The following is a 19,232-nucleotide window of genomic DNA, read 5'->3' on the forward strand; positions in this document are numbered from 1 at the left end:
GCGCAGCGTGCGTGCCTGCAGCGCCAGTGGCGCGCCATACGCGAAGCTCTGCCGCACCGCGCGTGCGCAGGCCAGCCATACTCGTCGCAAAGACTCAAAAGGCAGCCACGTTGGTCCTTCCTCGCCCTCCAAACCAGCAGATCATCCCGCTCTCCCCTTCTCCTCCTCTCTACCGCGCCAAGTCCACCCCCGGCCGCCCGCTCGTCGACTCGCGAGCCACCGAACTTCACCCTTCACCCACACACTCTCGCCCACCATGGCGCAGCCCATCACCCACCCCGTCGCCGTGCTGGCCAAGGTCGAGGACCCGGCGCTGCAGGCGCGCAAGTCCTACGACGCCGGCAAGGAGTACGGCGCCGACGTCAAGGTGCGCGACGCCGACGTCGAGAGCGCCGACCCCAAGGGCGAGCAGACCGGCCTCGACTACTCGGGCTTCAAGGGCAAGACGGACCCCGCCGAGATCAAGCTCGTGCGCAAGATGGACATCTACATCATGCTCTCGCTCTGGAGTATGTACTGGCTCAACGTGAGTGTGCTGGCCATGGAGGCGCAACCGTGCAGGCTGCGGCGGAGGCTGCGGCGGAGGCTTCGCGACGCGTGCTGAGGCGCGCGTCGCTGCTCGCGATGCCTCTTGCACTCCCACCACCACAGCCTCTCCCCCCTCCCCCCTTGGGCGCCCTCCTCGCCCGAGAACCGCAGCTGACCGTCCTTGCTACAGTACCTCGACCGCAATGCGATTGCACTGGCCAAGCTCAGCTCGATTGAGGCAGGTGCGTGTACTCGTAGTCGTTTTGGGCACGACGCGACGCTGACATTCCGCTGCCTGTGCCTCGCAGACCTCGGCCTCTCGGACACACAGTACCAGACGGCCGTCAGTATCCTGTTCGTCGGATACGTGATCTGCGGTGAGTTTAAGCGGCTCTGAGCGGCGCGCTCGCTGCGCGTCCATCGACGCGAGACATGCTCACGCGCCTTCCCCCCCCTCTTCCCTCCCCTCCTCAGGTGTTCCCTCGAATATGATCATCACGAAGGTCCGCCCAGCGCCCTTCCTCGTGGGAATCATGATGCTTTGGGCCGTCATCTCGATCTGCACGGCCTTCTCGGGCTCGTTCGGCGGCCTCGTGGCCACGCGCTTCTGCCTCGGTGTCGTGGAGGCTCCCTACTGTGAGTCGAGCGCCAGTCCACCACTCGAGCACGCCTCTGACCCCCTCCCGAAGACCCCGGCGCTCTGTACATCCTTTCGTCGTTCTACACAAGAACCGAAGTCGTGAGTTATCGAGGCAGATGACTCGGACTGCTCGCTCCGAGTTGCCTCTCTCCCTCGCCTCCTGCTGCTGGCTCTGACACACTCCTCAGGGCACTCGCATCGCTATCCTGTACACGGGCAACATTCTCGCCACCTCGTTCGCCGGTCTGATCGCCGCCGGCATCTTCGAGCTCGACGGTGTGCTTGGCTACGCCGGCTGGCAGTGGCTTTTCATCATCCAGGGCTCCGTCACCGGCCTCGTCGCGCTGCTCGCCTACCCCTTCCTGCCCAACACGCCCGGCACGACGCGCTGGCTCTCGCACGAGGAGCGCGAGATGGCCGTCAACCGTCTGCTGCGCGACCAGGTCGACATGGACGTGCAGCAGGGCTCGGCCATGGCCGGTCTCAAGCAGGCCGTGCGCGACCCGCGCGTCTGGCTCTTCTGCCTCATGCAGAACCTGCACCTCAGCGCCAACGGCTTCAAGAACTTCTTCCCCTCGGTCGTCAACACGCTCGGCTTCTCGCGCCTCATCACTCTGGTGCTCACGTGCCCGCCGTACCTCATCGCCGGCGTGGTCTCAGTGCTCGTCTCGCTCTCGTCGGGCCGCTTCAACGAGCGCACGTACCACATCCTCATCTGCAAGCTCGTCGCCACCGTCGGCTTCGTCACTGCCGCTGCTGCCTCGCCGAGCCAGACGGCCGGCCGCTACGTCGCCATGTGCATCTTCACCATCGGCACGTACGGCGTCAACTCGATCGTGCTCGGCTGGGCCTCGACCGTCTGCTCGCAGAGCAAGGAGAAGAAGGCCGTTACGATCGCAATGATGACCTCGTGGTCGAACGCGAGCTTCATCTACACGCCCTACCTCTTCCGCAACGCCGACAAGCCGCGCTACGCCCTCGCCATGGGTGCCATGGGCGTCTTCTCGCTTCTCTGCGCCGCCACGGCCTTCTGGATGAAGTGGATCCTCGTGCGCCAGAACCGCACGCTCGAGGCCACCACCAAGTACCCCTACTAGGCGCTTCTTACGCTCCTGCGCCCGTGTCTCTTCCCTGGGCCTCGCTACGCTGCCCTCATGTAACGCCTCTCTTCCGCTCGGTCATGTCCTCTGTTTCTGTCACGTCGCCTCAATCCAATGTGCTCAGCCACGACTTCGTTCTGAGTCTGATTTGTGGCGCAGCGGGCCCCGTTTCTCGAAGTGGCGAGCGAAGGCGCACGGGGCGCTTGAGGCGCGCTGCAGCGCTCAGGGGGCAAGGCTGAACGCGCGGCGCACGCGTCGCGGCCCTGTCGCCTTAAAGTGCAGACCTGGAGCGTCCGATATGCCCATGCACGGTGCGCAGAGGGAGGCTACGCTTGAACTCGATACGGCAAGGGTATGTGTAGCACCGGCAGCCGTTCTTGACCATGCTATTGGAGCGCCGTACTCCAGAAAATTCGGCTTGCTGAGGGCGCAGCTTCAGAAACGGCGCGTGTCGCGTCACGATGTGCCGCATGCCACGCTCGTCGTCCTGTCGGCGTTGAAGAGGCCCCCACGTGGTCGTCCGTCGAGAAGATTCCTGCTGCCACCCCCGTCAAATCGGCCTCTGCTGCGCGCTTCGGAAAGGCCCGACCAGGTGTCCTCCGCTCCTGCCACCCGGCGAGAATCCAGCGGCGGCACGGGCTGCCGGAGAGGGCGCAGCGAGGCATACAATTCACCGAGCATCCCCTTCTCACAACTGCGCTGACGAGCAAGGCTAGAGCGGGTCACGAGGCAGAGAACGAGCGAGAGCACAAGCGAGAGGAAGTATGAGAGGCAAGGTGGAATGCATTGCTGCGATCGCGAGTAGAGAGGAAGAGAGATAGACCAGGGGAAGGGGGGGGGGAGGAAGCAAAGCGGCGAGAGAGGGTACATAGAAGAACGAAGGAAGAGGGTCCCGAGATGTCCTTGTGAACGGGTAGGGACGGGCACGCTGCTGCCCGAGCCATGCTCGATCACAGAGGACTCAAAGAAGACCATCCTGTTCCAATCATCCGTATACCGTCCGGCGCAGCCTCACTTCTCCAGCATCGTGCTGTCAGGCGGGTCGGCGACGAAGAGGGTGGAAGAAGGCGGACGGGAGCGTGAGACCACGTGGCGATGAGAAGGAGAGGGAGTCGTTCGAAGAGGTGCGGCAGGAAGAAGATGACGAAGGAGTGAAGGAAGGTCGTAAAGCCGAGGCGCGCTCAAGGCGAGTCGTCCGCGACACTGATCGCGGCGATCCGTCCTGGGCGCTGGTCGGACCTTTAACCATTCCACCTCGAGCCGACATCTTGCTGCTGCTCCTCTTGACGGCGAGGCGTGCGACGTCTCGGCAGATCGCCAAGCCGCGAACTTCTTGCGCGCCGATGGCCGGCTCGACGAAGAGGCGCGCGGCGTCGAAGTCGTGCTCGCGCTCCAAAGATACCCTCCAGCTCGCATACAGCAGAGCTCACCTCAGAAGCAGCAACAACGAGGCCTTCGACCGGCTTCGCGGGCGGGCCTGTTGCTGCTGAACTTGAGGTAGAGCCGCTGATAGGCGAGGTGCAGGATGTCTTTGGAGCGGCGCGACGTCTCGGTGGGTTGCCGTGCCGCGGACTCCGTCGTTAATGAGCCGGGTGGTTGATGAGGCGTGCAGCGATGAAGTCGTACGGATGACGCTGCGTCTTGCTAGTCGTCGGCAGCCGTGGCGTTGATGCGCGAGACTCGACGGGTGGGCGATCCGCGATGGCGTCAGGAACCTCTGCTCGGCGTCATCGCCGGCCGGAACGTCGATGCACGAGAGCCCGACAGGGGGATGATCGTGACCGAGGCGCGATCTGAGTCGTTGCGGGAATTGACGACGTGTCAAGACCGGCAGCAAGTCAGATCGATCTCGCCGCTAACATCCCGCTGATGAGCACTCGGGCATGAACGTCTCGGCTCGAAGAAGACTCGGCAGAGCTGCCTGACGCGAACACAGACCCGGCACCTGCCTCGCTCAAGAGCAAGTACGTCCTGATTGACGGAGGCTACGTGAAGCTGCGGTCCGCTCAGCCGCTGATGACTCGCACGACGACGGTTCGGCTCGGCGATGAGGCGTACGGCAACAATGTCGTGCTCGTGACGTCGCGCGTTGCTGATCGACGACCGAGCGTCGATGGCCGAGGACCGGCGGGTGGTGAACCTCCGCCACTCGCGGCTCGACAGACGACGACTCGAGCCTCAGAGGCGCGCTTGAAGTTCAAGAGCGCTCCTGGGCCTCGAGAGTGGCGACGATCAGGCGGCGGTTGGCTTGGCGACCAGCCGTCAGCTGCTCGAATACCAACGTTCACTCGTCGATGAGCAGGAGGAGTAGGTAGAGCATCGAGCCGCAGAGCTCATGCGCCTCGATGCTCCGACTTGACGATGGCGTGCGGCGCTGAAGTCGTGCTCAGGGCGGCGCTTCTGCCGGTCGCCGACTCGGACGGCAGACACAGGCGAGCACACGGCGATAATGTCATCATGGAAGACGTTGCGCGAGTCCTGTCGTTGGCGACAGGTCGCGCGACGGCTCCGAAGAAAATGCGCTCGTCTGTGCCCCGCGTGTCGATGTCCGGACTCGCACTCAGACGAAGAGTCGGCAGAGCTCCAAGTCGTGGAAGCCGTGCGCCTCGATGGCCGGCCTCGACGATGACGTGCGGCGCAGGGACGGCATCGCACCTTGCTCGTCGGCGGCCGGAACAGGGAAGAGCGCAAGAGGTGACGGAGAGATCTTCGGCGATGTTGCGCGACTCCTGTCGAGACTTGGCGACAGGTTGCGCGACATCGCCGACGAGTAGCCAAGTCTCGACAGGAGTCGCGCAACATCGCCGACGAGTAGCCAGACACCACTCTCTCGCGTCTCGATGTCCCGGTCGACGACGAGCAGGCCGAGTGGGCAGACCATCAAGTCGCGCCTGGCTTGCGCCTTGATGGCTCGGCCGGATGAAGAGGTACGGCATCGATGGTGCTTGAGGCAGCTCGGCTTGCTGGTTGTCGGCAGCAGCGAGGACGCGATGTGGGACACGATGACGGCCTCGACCTCGCAGGCGCTGCGCAACTGATCGTCAAGGTTCGACGAACAGCCAGGCAGCGCTCTACGTGACGAGATCATCATCAGTCGCCATGAAGCGACGTTGCGGCTGGTTGACGGCCGGAGTGGCCGGAGTGATGAGGCGTGTGCCACTTGCTCTGCGCTCGAGACGACTTGTCCTACTCGTCTGTACCATGCTCGAGGGCGATCCACGGACGAAGCCGATGCCGGTCCCGTAGCGCGACTTGCCGTCAATGCTTGACGACAGATCACGCTACAGGACCAGCGGTCCGCTTGGCCGTGGTTCGACGTCGCGCCCGGTCGACGATGTCGGACGATGAGATGAGACGAGTGGCCGCACCTCCGTGCTCGAAACGACGTGTCCTCCTCGTCGGCGTCGGCAGCAGCGGAGACCTCGACACGCGATCGAATGATTTTGGTGTACTCGCCTGCGCCGACGCGACTCATCGGCAAGGTTGATGCTTGACGATAGCTCGCATCGGACACCGAATAGTACACCGAATCATCTGGACGCGCGTCGACGTCTCGGCCGATGCCGCCTCTTGCAGTGACGACGGCCGACGAACGAACTTGAGTGTCGCAGTTGATGCTCGGAGACGACACTAGGCGTTGAAGCTAGAATGAAGCCGGACCGCAGATTGGACGACGCCATGACACGAGCACGTTGGACGGCCAGATCGGAACGACACAGCTGTCCGATGAGCTAGCATGGGTGAAGTGCAATCAAGGGCCGGGAAGAGCTTGAGGGAAGAGAAGGAAGAGACGATCGAAGAGGCCGGACGAAGAGGCCGTACGCATGCGCTGGAAGACGAGGCTGGGTGGCGAAGCGGGGCAAGTGTCAGCCTCCTGAGCGATGTGGCGGTTCTCCATCACGTGTGTCCATCCCGACTCCATCGCCTGGACAGGTCACTCACCAGCTCATTGGCGTGCTTCACGTCTGACCGGCTGCATCGTGAGCCAACGGCGAGACTTGAAGCATGAATTGCCGTGCGTGCGACGACGAGCAAGTCGTGAAGGTGGAGCGCGCGATGGTGAGCGAGGCGGAGCGCCAAGGAGTGTTGGTCATTGACGAAGTGAAGGAGAGTCGGAAGAGCAAGAGAGGAAACGAGGCAAAGGCCGAAGAAAGAAGGAAAGGAGGAGACGACGGTGGTGGTGGTGGAGAGAAGAGAAGCGGCGCAGGACATCGAGCGCTCTTGATATCGCGGCTGCGTGGCAAGTGGCTGGGCGCCGTTGCGGCGCGCCGAGGCGAACCATTGGGGCCCTCCGAGCAAAAGCACTTTGTCTCGCCCAATCGAATGTTTCCGCACCCGAGTTGACCCGACGACGGCCCTGATATAGCTCTCGAGGCTGCCTGCGCGTGCGAGCGCCTCCTGCGTGGAGCCGGAGGTGCGCAGGGAGAACGGCGCGGCACGCCTTCAGTCATCCATGGGCCGTGCGAGCACGCGTGCCTTGCACCGCACACGTCGCGCACCGCACACATCGCCCTCGCTCTACGCGCTGCAGGCTGACGCTCTGCTGGGGGTTGAGGCTCTTCATTCGCTTGCTCTCTGAGAGGCAAGCTCAATTTTGAATGCAACAGCTCAGTCCACGGAGGCAGTCTCGCGCGTCGACTATCGCAGTCCGCCCTCAGCGCGGCGTGCTCCCCTGACGCGCTCGGCTGCCGTGACCGGAGCCGACGGGTGGGCGACCAGCTTCTCCACGAGAGGATTTGGCGTACGGGTGCGCTCGGCGAAGCGGCCCTTCCGAAAGCGAGACGAGCACGGAAATTACCCCGGCGATGAGATACACGGGCATGCAGGATGCAAGGCTGCTGGAGACCGGGCGTGCATCGCTCGAGGGGGCTCAAGGAGGGGGGCTTGGGCCCTGAGAGAAGGGAGCAGCCGCGGGATGCACGCCGCGCGCCAGCGCTGCTCCGCGGGTCTGCCTCACCGCCTGCCGCGGCTCGGATGAGCCGTGCCGCAGCAGGGGCGCAGCAAGTTTGCGCTGCACCCGTCCGCCGTTGCAGCGACACCAGCAAGCATACGCAGCACTGCCTCAAGCAGCTGCTGCAGCTGCTGTGAAGCTGAACTCGAGCGCATCAGAGAGGAGCTGCGGCTGTGACAGGCCAGGGGCACCTCGTGCTCGCTCGGACCGCGGCCGCCGAGCCGCTCCGCTGCCGCTGCGATTTCGACTTCGCGCTCAGCCCGCAGCGCCGGCTCGCCTCCTCCGGCCGCCGGCCGAGCCACCACTCGAGAGAGCAAGGGGAGGCGTGCACCCTGTACCCTGAGGTCTCGCCTGCGACGCAGCGCAGCGGACAGCTGCTCACGCCCTCGCCGTCGTCGCAGCGCCTGGCGCACCCTGAGTGCCGATCGTCGATGGCTGACGTGTGAAGCGCCCTCGCGCCTTGTGCGCGCTCGCGTGCCACGCCGAGCCTTCGGGGTCTCGCGGGGCGTGCGGAGGGCGGAAAAGGTGACGCTGCCGTGCGGCGCGGCGGCGCACACAGGCGGCGTGCCCGCGCGTGTTGCTTTGCGCAGCTGCGCGCCTCGGCTGCCAAGCGCCGTGCTGCCGTGCCTGGCGCGAGGAGAAGGCCGGGGCGCGCTGCTGCTGCTGCGCCTCGCCTGCTGCCTGCGCGTCTGCCCATCGCTGCGCTGCGCAGCTCGCGTGCCGGTGCCGCGCCTCCGCGCTTTGCCTTGATGGCGCGCCGCGGCGGCGATGAGATGCCTGGGCCCGCGCCGCGGCTGCTGCTATTCCTGACAGCTGCCTCCATCCTTCCGTCTCTCACACCCCGCCTCGTTACCCCCGTTCTTCTCAACCTCCCGCCGCCAGCGTAGCACGTCTCTGCGGTCTGGAGCGAGCGCGCACCCGTCTGCTCTGATCGCCGCCCTCAGCGAGCGCCCGAGCGTGCGCTGCGCCGCGCCGCCAGCCTCTGCCTCGCCGCACTTGACACTCCTGCCGCTGCCGGCCTCGCAGCCATGGGCCGTCTCTTCTCGCGGCGCACCTCGACGCTGCTGCTGAGCCTGCTGGCGCTCTTCCTGCTCGGCACCGTCATCTTCCTCTCGACGGTGCGCGCCTACTTCAGCATCGACGACAGCGCCTACATCCTGCCCGAGGAGCTCGGAACGTGGGATGAGATCCAGTGGGGCGGCGATGCCGACACGCTGCCGCTCGGCTGGGCGGCGCGCTACCCGTGGCTCGCGACGATGCTGCACCGCCCGCGTCCGCCAGCGGCCAGCACTGCGGCGCCCACGGCGGCCGAGCAGGCGGGCATCGAGCGCCTCTCGGCCGCAGGCATGGCCTCGCCCATGCGCAACAACACGCCGGCGCCGTGGAACCCCAACTCGCCGCCAGAGAAGATTCCGCGCATCATCCACCAGACGTGGAAGGACGACACGCTGCCGCCCAAGTGGCAGGCGGTGAGCGACGAGTGTCGCGCCATGCACCCGGACTAGTGAGTCGCCGCACAGCACACCCTTGCAGAGCTTGCCCTGACCCGTTGCAGCGAGTACATGCTCTGGTCAGACGCGGCCTCGCGCGAGTTCATCGTGCAGCACTACCCCTGGTTCATCAGCGTCTTCGACAACTACCCCTACGCGATCCAGCGCGCCGATGCGATCCGCTACTTTGTGCTGCACAAGTACGGCGGCGTGTACATCGACCTCGACGTCGGCTGTCTGCGGCGCTTCGACCCGCTGCTGCGCTTCGAGGTCATCCTGCCAAAGACGATTCCCGTGGGCGTGTCCAACGACATTATGTTTGCGGCGCGCGGCCATCCGTTCATGGAGCAGCTCATCCACAATCTCGTCACCTTCAACCACCAGTACCTCACCAACTACCCGACGGTCATGTTCAGCACGGGCCCGATGTTCGTCTCGGCCTCGTACGGCATCTACGTCGATGCCCATGGCGCCGCCGTGCCCTCGCGGCCCTCTCAGCCCGCGGCGGGCTTCGAGGGCCTGCGCGTGCTGCCCAAGAGCCTGTACGGCAAGAATGCCAAGCCGCTCGAGGCGCCCGATGCCTTCTTCCGGCACTTCTACGGCTCGTCGTGGCACGCCAACGACGCCGGCTTCCTCATCTTCCTGCGCGACCACGGCCGCTTCCTCATGTTCCTCGGCGCCTGCGTCGTGGCGTGGGGCGCCGGCAAGACGCTGCTGCCGCGCCTGCTGCACGCGCTGGGCCACAAGCGACGAGGCCCGCGGCGGCCAGGCATGGCGCGCAACGACTCGAGCGCGCGCTGGATCAGTCTGCCGCTGCGCTCCGAGCCCGAAGCGCCATCCTCTACGCGCAATGCACGCACGCGCGGCGGGTACGAGATGCTCTCTCGCGATGCGCCCGCCGGCGCGCCGCGCGTCGCTGCACCGCGGCCACAGCGCTTCAGCGTGCCCATGTTCGATCTGGCAGATCACGATGGCGAGCATTCCGACGATGCCGAGAGCTCCGACTCGAACGAGGCGAGCGGCCCGCAGCAGGGCCTGCTGGCGTGGGCCGGCAGTGGCTTTGCGCGGCCCGCATCGTCGATGAGTGGACAGGGCGCCGGCATGCCCCGCTCGGGCACGGCCAGCAAGAGCAAGAAGCCATCTGCCGCCACGACTGCCACTTCCTCCGGCCTGCCATCCAGCGGCACGCTGTACCTGCCTGCCTTCTTCGTCGGCGGCGGCAGCGGCAGTCCCGAGAGCGATGCGTACTCGAGCGGCGGGCATTCGCGCGGCAACAGCCTTGGCGCATGGGCTGCTAGCCTACTGCCTCCGTCGTGGCGGGCCGCATCGCCCAACCTCCCACGACGCACGCCGTCGCCAGCAGACTTTGACGTCGAGGCGCGTCCTGGCTCTGCCGACATTGGCCCTCAGCCGCCCGCAGCTGCAGGCTCGGGCAAGTTTGCTCAGACGTGGACGCCGCAGGGCGATGCGGCAAACGACGCACCGGTGCGGGCCACGCTGGCGCGCGCCAACACTCTGCAGCACACCGGTGCGCGCAGCCGGAGTAGCTCGTACATTGCTCGACGAGGCTCCAGCGATGCCGCACGCCTGGCTCCCGATGCGCCACGCGGGCACTTCTCGAGTGCATCGACATCACGAGTCGGCGATGACTCTGACGTGCCTCCGCCCTACGCGCCCAACTTCTCCTGGGCTCCCGGAGAGGGTTCATCGTCGTCACCGAATGGCTCGCCGTCTTTGGGCGTGTCCGAGCTCTCGGGCCCACACTCGGCAGCGAGCAGCTCGCACGCCAAGACGCGCTCGAGGCCGGGCCTCGTGAAGCGGCCATCGCGAGGCACGTTGCGCAGCATCACGCCGGCCGTCGTGCTGGACATGGAGGCGGCAGCGGCGCAGGATGCGATTGAGGAGGACCAGGCGCAGGACGCTAGCTTCGTCTCAAGCACCGACTCGGAGATGACGCCGCGATAGAGGAGAGGGATCGCGCACGGCAAACGAGCGCTCGGCCGCTCGCGTCTGCCCCGCGCCATGTCACGCTGTGCGACTACACTACCACGCAACTATTCAGCTATGCTTCCGCGCGTGACGTTGGATTGAGAGGTGTGTTGTACAGATGAGAGGGCGCAGCAGGAGCAGAGAAGCAAGGGGTATCAGAGGCGCTGAGGAGCATGCTCCAGCGGGTTCGGCACAGCAGTCGCCTCGGGCGAGGCGCGCGGCGACGCACGGCCACGGAAGAACGTCTTGCCCGGCCAGGCCGAGGAGCGCTCGCGCTGCGGCGTCGTCGCGGCCGACTCGGAGCCGTTGCTAGCGGCCGCATAGGCAGCGGGCGGATGCGGCGTCGAGCTGCCGTCGTCGTGCGGCGCCAGCGGCGAGGAGCTCGAGTCGCTGTCGCTGCGCGAGCGCAGGCGGCCCACGTCGGTGAAGAGGCTCGGCAGGATGCCGGCTGCGCGCGCCGCCTCGATGGAGGCGGGGTGGGTGAAGGCGTCCGAGGCGTAGGGCGATGGCTCGAGGCCGTAGTAGCTATTGCCCGCGTCGGACCGGTCGAGTGACGCTCGCTCGCCGTTAAAGTCGTGGCTGCTCGGCGTCGAGCGTGCGGCCGAGCGCGCCAGGATGCGCGCGACCTGCTCGTCGCTCTCGCCTGCGAGCGCCGGGAACGCGCTGGCGCCCGGCCTGCCGACGGACGGACTCGAGTCCGGCTCGAAGAAGTTGGAGAGGGCGTGCAGCTGCGACAGCGCGCCGCCGAGGCCGAGGTCGACGACGCTCGTGTCGTCCTCTTCCAGATCGTCGCACTCGACAAAGTTGACCTCGCCGACGGGCGCCGTCTCGAGGGCCAGCTCGCACGTCTTGAACACGGCCTGCACGTTGATGCGGCTGCGCGCCGTCATCTCCTGCGGGTGCGCCACGGCCCAGCCGCTGTCGTCTGGCGCGCCAAAGATGGACGCGTCGCTCGACTGCTCGCGCCGCCGGCTCGGCTTGCCCCACTGCAGGCTCATGCGCAGAATCTGGTTCGCTGCAGGGCCGCCGTTGATGGAGATGGGCTCGTCGAGCACGTCGAGCGCCTCGGCCGACAGCGACGAGGACAAGAGGCGCAGCAGCGGCATGAGCAGCTCCGAGCCGAGATTGGCAAAGGCGTCGGAGCGCGTGTCGATGACCTGGAAGAAGACCTTGAGCACCTGCAGCGTCTGCTTGCGCAGCCACTCGTGCTGGTTGAGCGCCAGGCTGAGGAGCAGCACCGCCAGATCAGGGCCCTGCGCGGGCAGGAAGTTGACGCGGATGCAGCCGACGGCCTGCCGCACCAGGTCGTCCTTGGTGCGGAAGCGCGACTTGGCAATTGACGTCGCGACGCGGTGCAGGTCCGCCTTGCCTTCGTGCTCGGCAAGCAGCGCAATGTTGCCGGCAAGCGCGAGCACCGAGTCGTCTTGCGTCAGCGGAGCGTCGGTGCTCTGCAGGAACCACGGCAGCGCCGCCGTGAAGAGCTGCGCCAGGCGCGAGCCGTAGGCGTCGATGAGCGTGTCGTCTTGGACGCTTGCAAGGCGTGCGAGCACGGCGAACGACGCCGACGAGGTGACCGAGGAGCGCAAGCCCCGGAGGATCAGCCGTTGCAGACCGCCTGCTTCGCCCTCCCAGCCTTCCGGACAGCGGTCGCGCAGCATGTCGATCGTGTCGCGCGCGCCAATGTCCAGCTTGTCGAGCAGCGACTCGAGCAGCGTGATTGTCTCGGCAAACTCGCGCTCGTTGGCGGTCGACAGGCACGCAACGCTGCCCCAGAAGATCTGGCTCAGTAGCTCCGTCTGCGAGGCGTCCGCGCTGCGCACGACGGCGGTCAGGGTGTAGAGCACCTCGAGCGCAAACGCCTGCACGTCGACACTTGGATCCGAAACGGTGTTCGAGAGGCGACCGAGCATGTCTGCCAGCATCGACGGCGTCGTGTCCGGCAGGAGAACGCGGAACGTCTGGAACGAGCGGCAGGCCATGTGCCGGACCGGAGCCGACGTGGCCCAGTGCAGCGACGTCTGGCCCCACTCGGCGCGCAGCTCGGGCAGCAGGGGATGCAGCACAGCGAGCAGCTCGGTGAGCGTGGAGCGCAGCGTGCGTGGCGTGCGCGTCTGGTCAAGATCGAGGTCGAGGTCGTCGTGCGCCCAGAAGACGGCCGAGCCCTTGGCGAAGAGCTGCTCGACCTTCTGCTTCGCCGTGGCGTTCAGGCTGGTGTCCGCGTCGGCGGCCTCGGGCTTCGTCTCGGCAACGACGGGCCCTGAGGCCGACGTCAGTGTACGCATGATCTGCATGAGCATCGCCATCATCTGCTCCTGCACAAACTGCGAGACGCTGTCGACCTGCATGAAGATGGCGTGCAGCAGCAGCGGCAGGCTCGACGCGAGATGCTCCGTCCGGTCGTACGTCAGCTCGCCGACGAAGAGCAGCGCGATCTGGCCCGGCGAGAAGACCTGGCGACGCGAGGCGTCCGGCAGCAGCGGATCGAGCACGGCGCAGTGGAGGTGCTGCAGTGCGGCCTCTAGCGCGGGAAGCGCTTCGTCGCGCGGCACGGGGATCATGGCGGACGGCTCGATGAGTGCGCAGAGCGTGGCGAACAGCACCGGCGCGATGACCGTGTGCGAGAGGCACGACATGGCGCGCTTGGCCTGCACGACAAACGCCGAGCTGCGGAAGCGCAGCGCCTCCTCGACGAGGAAGCGCACGATGACCGCCGCGTTGGCGCCGGCGCCGGGCCCTTCGGCCAGGCTCGCCCACATGTCCTGGATCTCAAAGTTGTGGTCGTCGCTGTACTTGATCGTGAGGAACATGAGGTTCGTGAGCACGACGAATGCTTCTCCCGGCACCTCGACGCTGGCGAAGCTGGCCGCGAAGCTGCCGCTGCGGTCGATGTCGGCGGCGCCCGTGGACGGCAGCTCCAGCCCGTTGAGCCACTCAGGCAGCAGGCCGAGCGTCGTGGCGCGCCGCATGATGTCGATGACCGGCAGGCGGGACGTGTATTCGGAGAGCATCGCCACCTTGAGCGAGCCGAAGCGGTCGGCCAGATGCGCCGAAATCTCGCGCTGCGCTCGCAGATACGTCGCAGGCAGAGGGCTGCCGACGCCGACCTCGAGATCGTGCATGGCCAGCGCGGGAACATGGCGCCGTCCCACGCAATCAAGCAGCTCGAACGCCTTGCGCCGCACCTCCGAATCGGGATGGCCAAGCTTGACAAGACCCAAGCAGAGGCTCTGATGCAGCGGCACGAGCTCCTCGCTCTGCCGTACGATGACGTCGGCCATCACGACGAAGAAGGATCGCGGAGACGTGGTCCCCTCGTCCTCGGCAAAGCAGTGCTCCACTGCAGTTGCGACGAGCTGCTCGTGCTTGGCGTTGAACTTAAGCAGCGCATGGAGGGCGCGGCGTGCGACCGCGTGGTTTTGCGGCGCGGGGCTCTGGAACAGGTGCTGCAGCCACAAGAGCAGCGACGCGGCGTCGAGCGAGGAGCCAGGCATGGGCGCAGGCGCAGCGCTGCCGACCAGCGAGATAGCCCCTTGGCACAGCGCCGCCATGGCGCTGCCGGCGTGGTACGAGAGCAGCTGGGTCTCGTTGCGCAGCAGCGTCAGCACCTGCTCGCGCTGCTTGTCGTCGCGGTACTGCTCGCCGACCGAGGCAAGCAGGTTAGCAAGCTTGACTGGCCCGTCCTGCGCCGCCTGGCTGTACGAGTGCCACTCGCGAAAGAGGCGGAACATGCGCAGGCGCGTGTCGAAGTTGAAGTAGCGCTCGCTGGCCTCCAGACGCGCAAGGCCGTTGAAGAACTCCTCGACGACGCCAGAGAAGAAGCGCCGCAGGCGATGGAACTCCCAGTCCACGCGCACTTCGCGCTGCGTCAGGAACGCAAACGTGTCCTTGACCCAGCCGAGGATGAGCATCACGATGCTCTGGTCGCTCAGCGTCTCGTCGCGCAGCATGTGCGCCGAGGTCAGCTGCACGACGTGCGCCACGGCCGTCCGCAGGCGCTCGTGGCGGCGGCTGCGTCGCGCCGGCCCGATCGAGCGCGTGGCCGACCGCGCCTTCGAGTCCTCATTGAGCTGCGCGCCGACAGCCTGCGTCGTCTCAAGCAGCGTGCGGTAGAGGTTGATGTTGATGTTGCCGAGCGCAGACACGACTGCGTCGCGGACATGAGCCTGCTCGGAGGCCAGGAAAGGCACGAGCCGCTGGAACAGATCGCGCGCTGCGATGACGCGCTCGCCGCCGCCCTCGCTTGGCTGGCGAACGTGTCCGAGTGCCAAGCCGTGGCCGCCGTCGGTGGACGTCGTGGTCGTGCAGAGCGCCAGAATGTAAAGCTTCCAGTGGTCCGCCATGAGAGCCTGATCGGGACCGAGCGCAGGCGCGGCTGTCGTGCCTACCCCTGGCAGGCCTCTTGTCGTCCCGACGATGGCCGCCGAGGTGCCAGAGACGGCTGCCACTGCCGTCTCCATGCCGAGGGCTCGACTCGTCACGTACGAGCGGAATACGGCGACCGTCGTCGGGAAGCGTTCGAGACACATGCGCAGGAAGCGCGGCATGACGTGGTGCCAGAGCGAGTGCTCGATGGCGCTGTCGCTCTCCGCCAGCTCGCTCAGCGGCTCGGAACGGTTTGGCGCGCGCCACTTGGTCACGCGGGCCCGCTGCGCTGCCGTCAAGCCAGCGTCGTCTTCACTGCAGTAGCGTGAGCTCGGCCGTTCGAGCAGGTGGATGATGCGCGTCGGCTCCTCGTCTTCGCCGCGAGCGCGCTCGGCCGCCAGAGCCTGACGGCGCGCTGGAGAGAGAAAGGCGTCGTCGAGGACGGCGACGAGGCGCAGGACGCTGATGGCGTGCCTCCGCAGCGGCCGCCACGCAGAGCAGAGGAGGAAGAGACCGTGCGCCTCGACGTCGTCGATCATGGCCCACGCGCTCGTGCGCTCCATGCCCTGGTCAGCCTGGCTCTTGCGCAGGTCCGCCAGCCAGATGTTGAGGAACTCGATCCAGAGCTTGACCGCGAGCTCAACCTTGGCCAGCAGCAGCGTCTGGTTTGAGTGCGTCTCCCAGAAGACGGTCTCGATGCGGAAGATGTAGCGCATGAAGCCGGACACGACTGCCGAGGCGCCGCCCTTGCGCTGCCGGGCTATCCGACGCAAGCTCTCCGACGACGCGTGTGCAAGCTGAGGATCAACGCTGAGGTGACCCCTGAAGAGCGCGGACAGCACGCTCGGGAACGGAATGCTAGAGCTGAGGCAACGTGGCCACGCCTCGACGCAGGCGCGGAGCAGATCCAGGTACGGCTGGCTCTCCCGCGGATACGCCGTCGAAATGCGGCTCGCGGGGTGTGTGCGCCAGAGGTAGCGCTCCTCGTCGGCCGCTGCAGTCGGGCGTTGGAAGGTGGACGTCCCAGCGCGCACGACGATGGCAGACTCGTCGAACACGCTTGCGCCGCCGACATGGTGGTCGCAGATGAGCGCGATCTTGCCGATGAGATCGTTGAAGCGGATCTGCGCCTCGCCGATCTCTGGGCGCGCAAAGGCGAAGTCCTCGGGCAGCTCGTCGCCGCGGCCGGAGCGCTGCTCGGTGTCAAAGTCAAAGACGGTGAAGTCGGCGCCGTCGGGAAACGGCGGCGACTCCTCGCGCACATACGCGTCGAGCGTCAGCAGCACGGCGCGCACGGCGATGGTCATGCGCTGCTTCCACAGCACGTCGGGCTGCAGCGCCAGCGTGTTGCCGCCGAGGACCGAGTGTCGCAGGAACTCGAGCACGAGCTCCTGCCCGTAGTCAAAGTGCCGGTACAGTGCCAGGTGTACCATCACGATGTACGGACTGAGCACGGCGTCCTGCGGCAGCACCGTCGGCCGGTTGGCGGGGAACCAGAGGCGGAAGAAGGCCTCGAGGCGCTTCGTCGTCGTATTGCTGCTCTCGCGGCAGCGGAACATGTACGTCCAGATGAGGCGCACGGCGCCGTTGAGCACGATGTTGCGCGACGCGCGGTCCTGGCGAGGGACGAGGCTAAGCGCGCTGCGTCAACGCTCTCCACGCTGCGCGACGCACCTTCAGCTTCGCGACGCCCGCCTCGATGCACGTGAACCAGCTCCAGCCAGCACCCGTCTGCAGGAACTTCTCCTCCGGAGCGGCGCAGAGGCACGCCACGTAGAGCGGATACGCCGTCTGCCAGTAGCGCGGCTTATTGGCCATCGCAAAGGCGCGCGGGCCGATGGTTTCCAGTGCCTTGATCCATGTGGGATGATTCATCTCGGCGGAGGCGGACTGGCGGCGTGCATGCGTCAGCTCGGGGCACGCAAAACGACGGCTCTGGACAGCCCACCTTGGCGACGGGCAGCAGCAGGTGCGTCAGTGCATCGGCATAGCTCGTCTTGAGCCGCTGCCCGTGCGAGCCGACAAAGTAGCGCGAGAGGATCTCGACGAAGTCGGCGCCCTCCTCGAAGAGCTCCATCGGATATACCTGCGTGCGCAAAGCGTGAGTCTTGTTTGCGGAGACCACTGTCTGCCAGCGCTCACCGTGATCGTCAGGTGCCGCAGCCCCTGAATGGCCACGTCTGCCGCGGACTCGGCTTCCTTGGACGCCGGCGCCTTGGCGCATTGCTCGAGCAGCGACACAAAGCGATCGCCAATGGCGACGAAGCTGGATGGCTCTCGGTGAGCATCCGCCAGAAGCGCGTCATTTACGCGACTCACTGCGTCTTGGAGAGCTCGCCCAAAAGCTTTGCGATCGTCTCGAAGGCCGCGACCTGCATTGCGCTTCTTGGCGTGCGCTCTCGACTGCACTCCAGCATTAGCTCAAAGACGTCGCCCTCGAGCTCTGCCGAGCTCGCCTTGCCCAGACTGCCCCGTCCCAGCTGCTTGGCCACCTCCGTGAGGGCGCGTGCGAGGAGGTAGGCCGACATCAACACCTTGCGGCGCATCAGCACGATGGCTACTTCTCGAACGCCAAGCGTTCCTGCGCCAGCCAGTGACGAAGAGTACTGCCCCATGCGAGGCATGGCCCGACGCACAGACGTGGCATCCACGTTTGCAGAGACCTGCAGTGCTCGCCAGCGAAAGAGCGACGAGATTACGGGCGTGGCACTCTTGCGCGCCACATGCGCAATCGAGACGAGCAGCGCATCAAAGACGTCGTCTGCGCCGGCGCCGAAGCTGTGCTCCAGAGATGGCTCCGTGTCCTGCAAACGCACGTCAGTAGCAGCGACAGCGCGATGAGAGCGGCAACACTCACGCCTGCTTCCTGCACGCTCTCCATCTTCAAAGCCGTGCTCGTGATCCAGCGGCTCATCAGCACGTTGAGCGCGTACTCGGCGGGGGTCTTGGGGTCGTCTGAGCCGACGCCGTCTGGCAATGTGCCCAGCGCTCCGCCCGCCGCGCGTGGCCCACTGGCCGAGGGCCCTCGCCGCAGCGCCATCGTCGGAGTGTGCGGCATGGCCGACGCGTAGTCGTAGTCGCTCTGCGCAAACGAGGCGCTGGCCAACGGCGTAGGCGGCCCGAGATAGCGAGCAGAGTCGTGCGACTCTTCTCCATTCGCCGCACCGAACGCGCCGCCGTAGAAGTTTGGGCGCACTGCATCTTCAGAGTCTCGCGGCATCGACGCCGAGCCAGATGCCGAGGCCTGGTACTCATGCGGGAAGCTCGGCATGTGCGCGCTGTATTCCTGCGGGAACGGCGGCATGGGCGGCATGCCCATGCTCGGGTGCGCATGCGACGTCATGTACGGCGCAAAGCCGCCCATGGAGGAGCCGGCGCCGAACACGGAGCCAGTCGAGGAGCTCGCGCCCGCAGAGACTTCCGAGTAGTTGCTGCTGTGCTGCACATGGCCGCCGCGAGACATGGACGAGCCTGCTGCGTTCCAGTTGCCGCCGGCCGCAGAGCTGGCCGACTGCGTCGACGGCGCGCCATGCCCGCCTGAGGACGAGGCTGCGCCGCGCGACGCAGCGCTGAGCGCGGAGTCGGTGCGGCCGTGCCCTCTGCGCGAGAGATCGAGCGGAGCAGGCAGCGGGTAGCGATGGCTGCCGTTTGTCGCGGTGGCAGAGGAAGAGGCCTGCTGGCCCTTGATGGCGGCGCGCAGGCTTGCAAAGCTGCTCTTGCGCGGCGCGCCAGGCCGCTCTGGTGGAGCGGCAGCTACCGGCCCAGTGGGCGGAAAGCGAAAGGCGGAGGTGGCGCCATTGCTGATAGAGCCAGCCGATGGCGGGCCGGCGTTGGAGTCGTTGGAGGTGCCGCTGCCCGAGCGCGTGTGGAAGGAGAGCTCGGCGCCGCGGAAGGGCCCGCCGCGCGAGGGAATGGAGAGGGCAGGCAGCGCTGCGCCGGGCCCGCCACTCCGACCCACGGTGCTCGCAGAGGGCGCGTAGAGCACATCATCGTCGTCGTCGAGCTCGGGCAGCTGGATCTGCGACTCCATGCTGAGGCGGCCCGCGCGGGAAGGGGCGGGCGAGTCTCAGCGCCGCCGCGAGAATGTCGTGTGGCGCCGCAACGGCTCGCGGCTGCAGCGAGCCAGAGCAGTGGCGCTGGGTGGAATAGGACGTGTGCTGCTGCGTAGTGGT

At 66.5% G+C, this 19,232-nt stretch overlaps 5 protein-coding genes across 5 annotated transcripts; 2 read left to right on the forward strand and 3 right to left on the reverse strand.

Moving 5' to 3' along the window:
• Nucleotides 1-256: 256 nt before the first annotated feature.
• FA09DRAFT_362951 (MFS general substrate transporter) lies at nt 257-2,265 on the forward strand (the record flags this gene model as incomplete). Its single annotated transcript, XM_025745531.1, has 6 exons — nt 257-526; nt 719-770; nt 837-905; nt 1,003-1,164; nt 1,218-1,267; nt 1,357-2,265. The coding sequence occupies 6 exons, from the start codon at nt 257-259 to the stop codon at nt 2,263-2,265; spliced, it is 1,512 nt and encodes a 503-aa protein (XP_025595586.1).
• A 2,132-nt stretch (nt 2,266-4,397) lies between these two features.
• Nucleotides 4,398-5,871, reverse strand: FA09DRAFT_146809 (hypothetical protein). The gene is made up of 2 exons (XM_025739158.1): nt 5,111-5,871; nt 4,398-4,985 (listed from the first exon to the last, which is right to left on the reverse strand). Exons 1-2 carry the CDS (start codon nt 5,741-5,743, stop codon nt 4,602-4,604), a joined length of 1,017 nt encoding a protein of 338 aa, XP_025595587.1. The 5' UTR covers nt 5,744-5,871; the 3' UTR covers nt 4,398-4,601.
• FA09DRAFT_146707 (hypothetical protein) lies at nt 5,834-6,998 on the reverse strand. Its single transcript, XM_025739157.1, has 2 exons — nt 6,211-6,998; nt 5,834-6,110 (listed from the first exon to the last, which is right to left on the reverse strand). Exon 1 carries the CDS (start codon nt 6,774-6,776, stop codon nt 6,228-6,230), a length of 549 nt encoding a protein of 182 aa, XP_025595588.1. The 5' UTR covers nt 6,777-6,998; the 3' UTR covers nt 5,834-6,110; nt 6,211-6,227.
• Nucleotides 6,999-8,088: 1,090 nt separating this feature from the next.
• FA09DRAFT_332221 (hypothetical protein) lies at nt 8,089-10,748 on the forward strand. Its single transcript, XM_025743366.1, has 2 exons — nt 8,089-8,723; nt 8,775-10,748. Exons 1-2 carry the CDS (start codon nt 8,248-8,250, stop codon nt 10,672-10,674), a joined length of 2,376 nt encoding a protein of 791 aa, XP_025595589.1. The 5' UTR covers nt 8,089-8,247; the 3' UTR covers nt 10,675-10,748.
• A 22-nt stretch (nt 10,749-10,770) lies between these two features.
• FA09DRAFT_322723 (hypothetical protein) lies at nt 10,771-19,090 on the reverse strand (the record flags this gene model as incomplete). The annotated part of the gene is made up of 6 exons (XM_025741062.1): nt 10,771-16,676; nt 16,735-16,950; nt 17,009-17,146; nt 17,203-17,326; nt 17,380-17,864; nt 17,912-19,090. The coding sequence occupies 6 exons, from the start codon at nt 19,088-19,090 to the stop codon at nt 10,854-10,856; spliced, it is 7,965 nt and encodes a 2,654-aa protein (XP_025595590.1). The 3' UTR covers nt 10,771-10,853.
• Nucleotides 19,091-19,232: the final 142 nt, after the last annotated feature.

The sequence above is a fragment of the Tilletiopsis washingtonensis genome, assembly GCF_003144115.1.
Source record: "Tilletiopsis washingtonensis strain MCA 4186 unplaced genomic scaffold FA09scaffold_23, whole genome shotgun sequence".
In the NCBI taxonomy this organism is placed as follows: domain Eukaryota; kingdom Fungi; phylum Basidiomycota; class Exobasidiomycetes; order Entylomatales; genus Tilletiopsis; species Tilletiopsis washingtonensis.

Coding starts and splice junctions, on each gene's coding strand:
- FA09DRAFT_146809 (XM_025739158.1), bottom strand. CDS start 5,743: ATGAGTCGCGTCGGCGCAGGCGAGTACACCAAAATCATTCGATCGCGT. Junction 4,986..5,110: donor TGCTCGTCGTCGACCGGGAC/ATCGAGACGCGA, acceptor GAGTCGCGCAAC/ATCGCCGAAGATCTCTCCGT.
- FA09DRAFT_332221 (XM_025743366.1), top strand. CDS start 8,248: ATGGGCCGTCTCTTCTCGCGGCGCACCTCGACGCTGCTGCTGAGCCTG. Junction 8,724..8,774: donor CGCGCCATGCACCCGGACTA/GTGAGTCGCCGC, acceptor GACCCGTTGCAG/CGAGTACATGCTCTGGTCAG.
- FA09DRAFT_146707 (XM_025739157.1), bottom strand. CDS start 6,776: ATGTGTGCGGTGCGCGACGTGTGCGGTGCAAGGCACGCGTGCTCGCAC.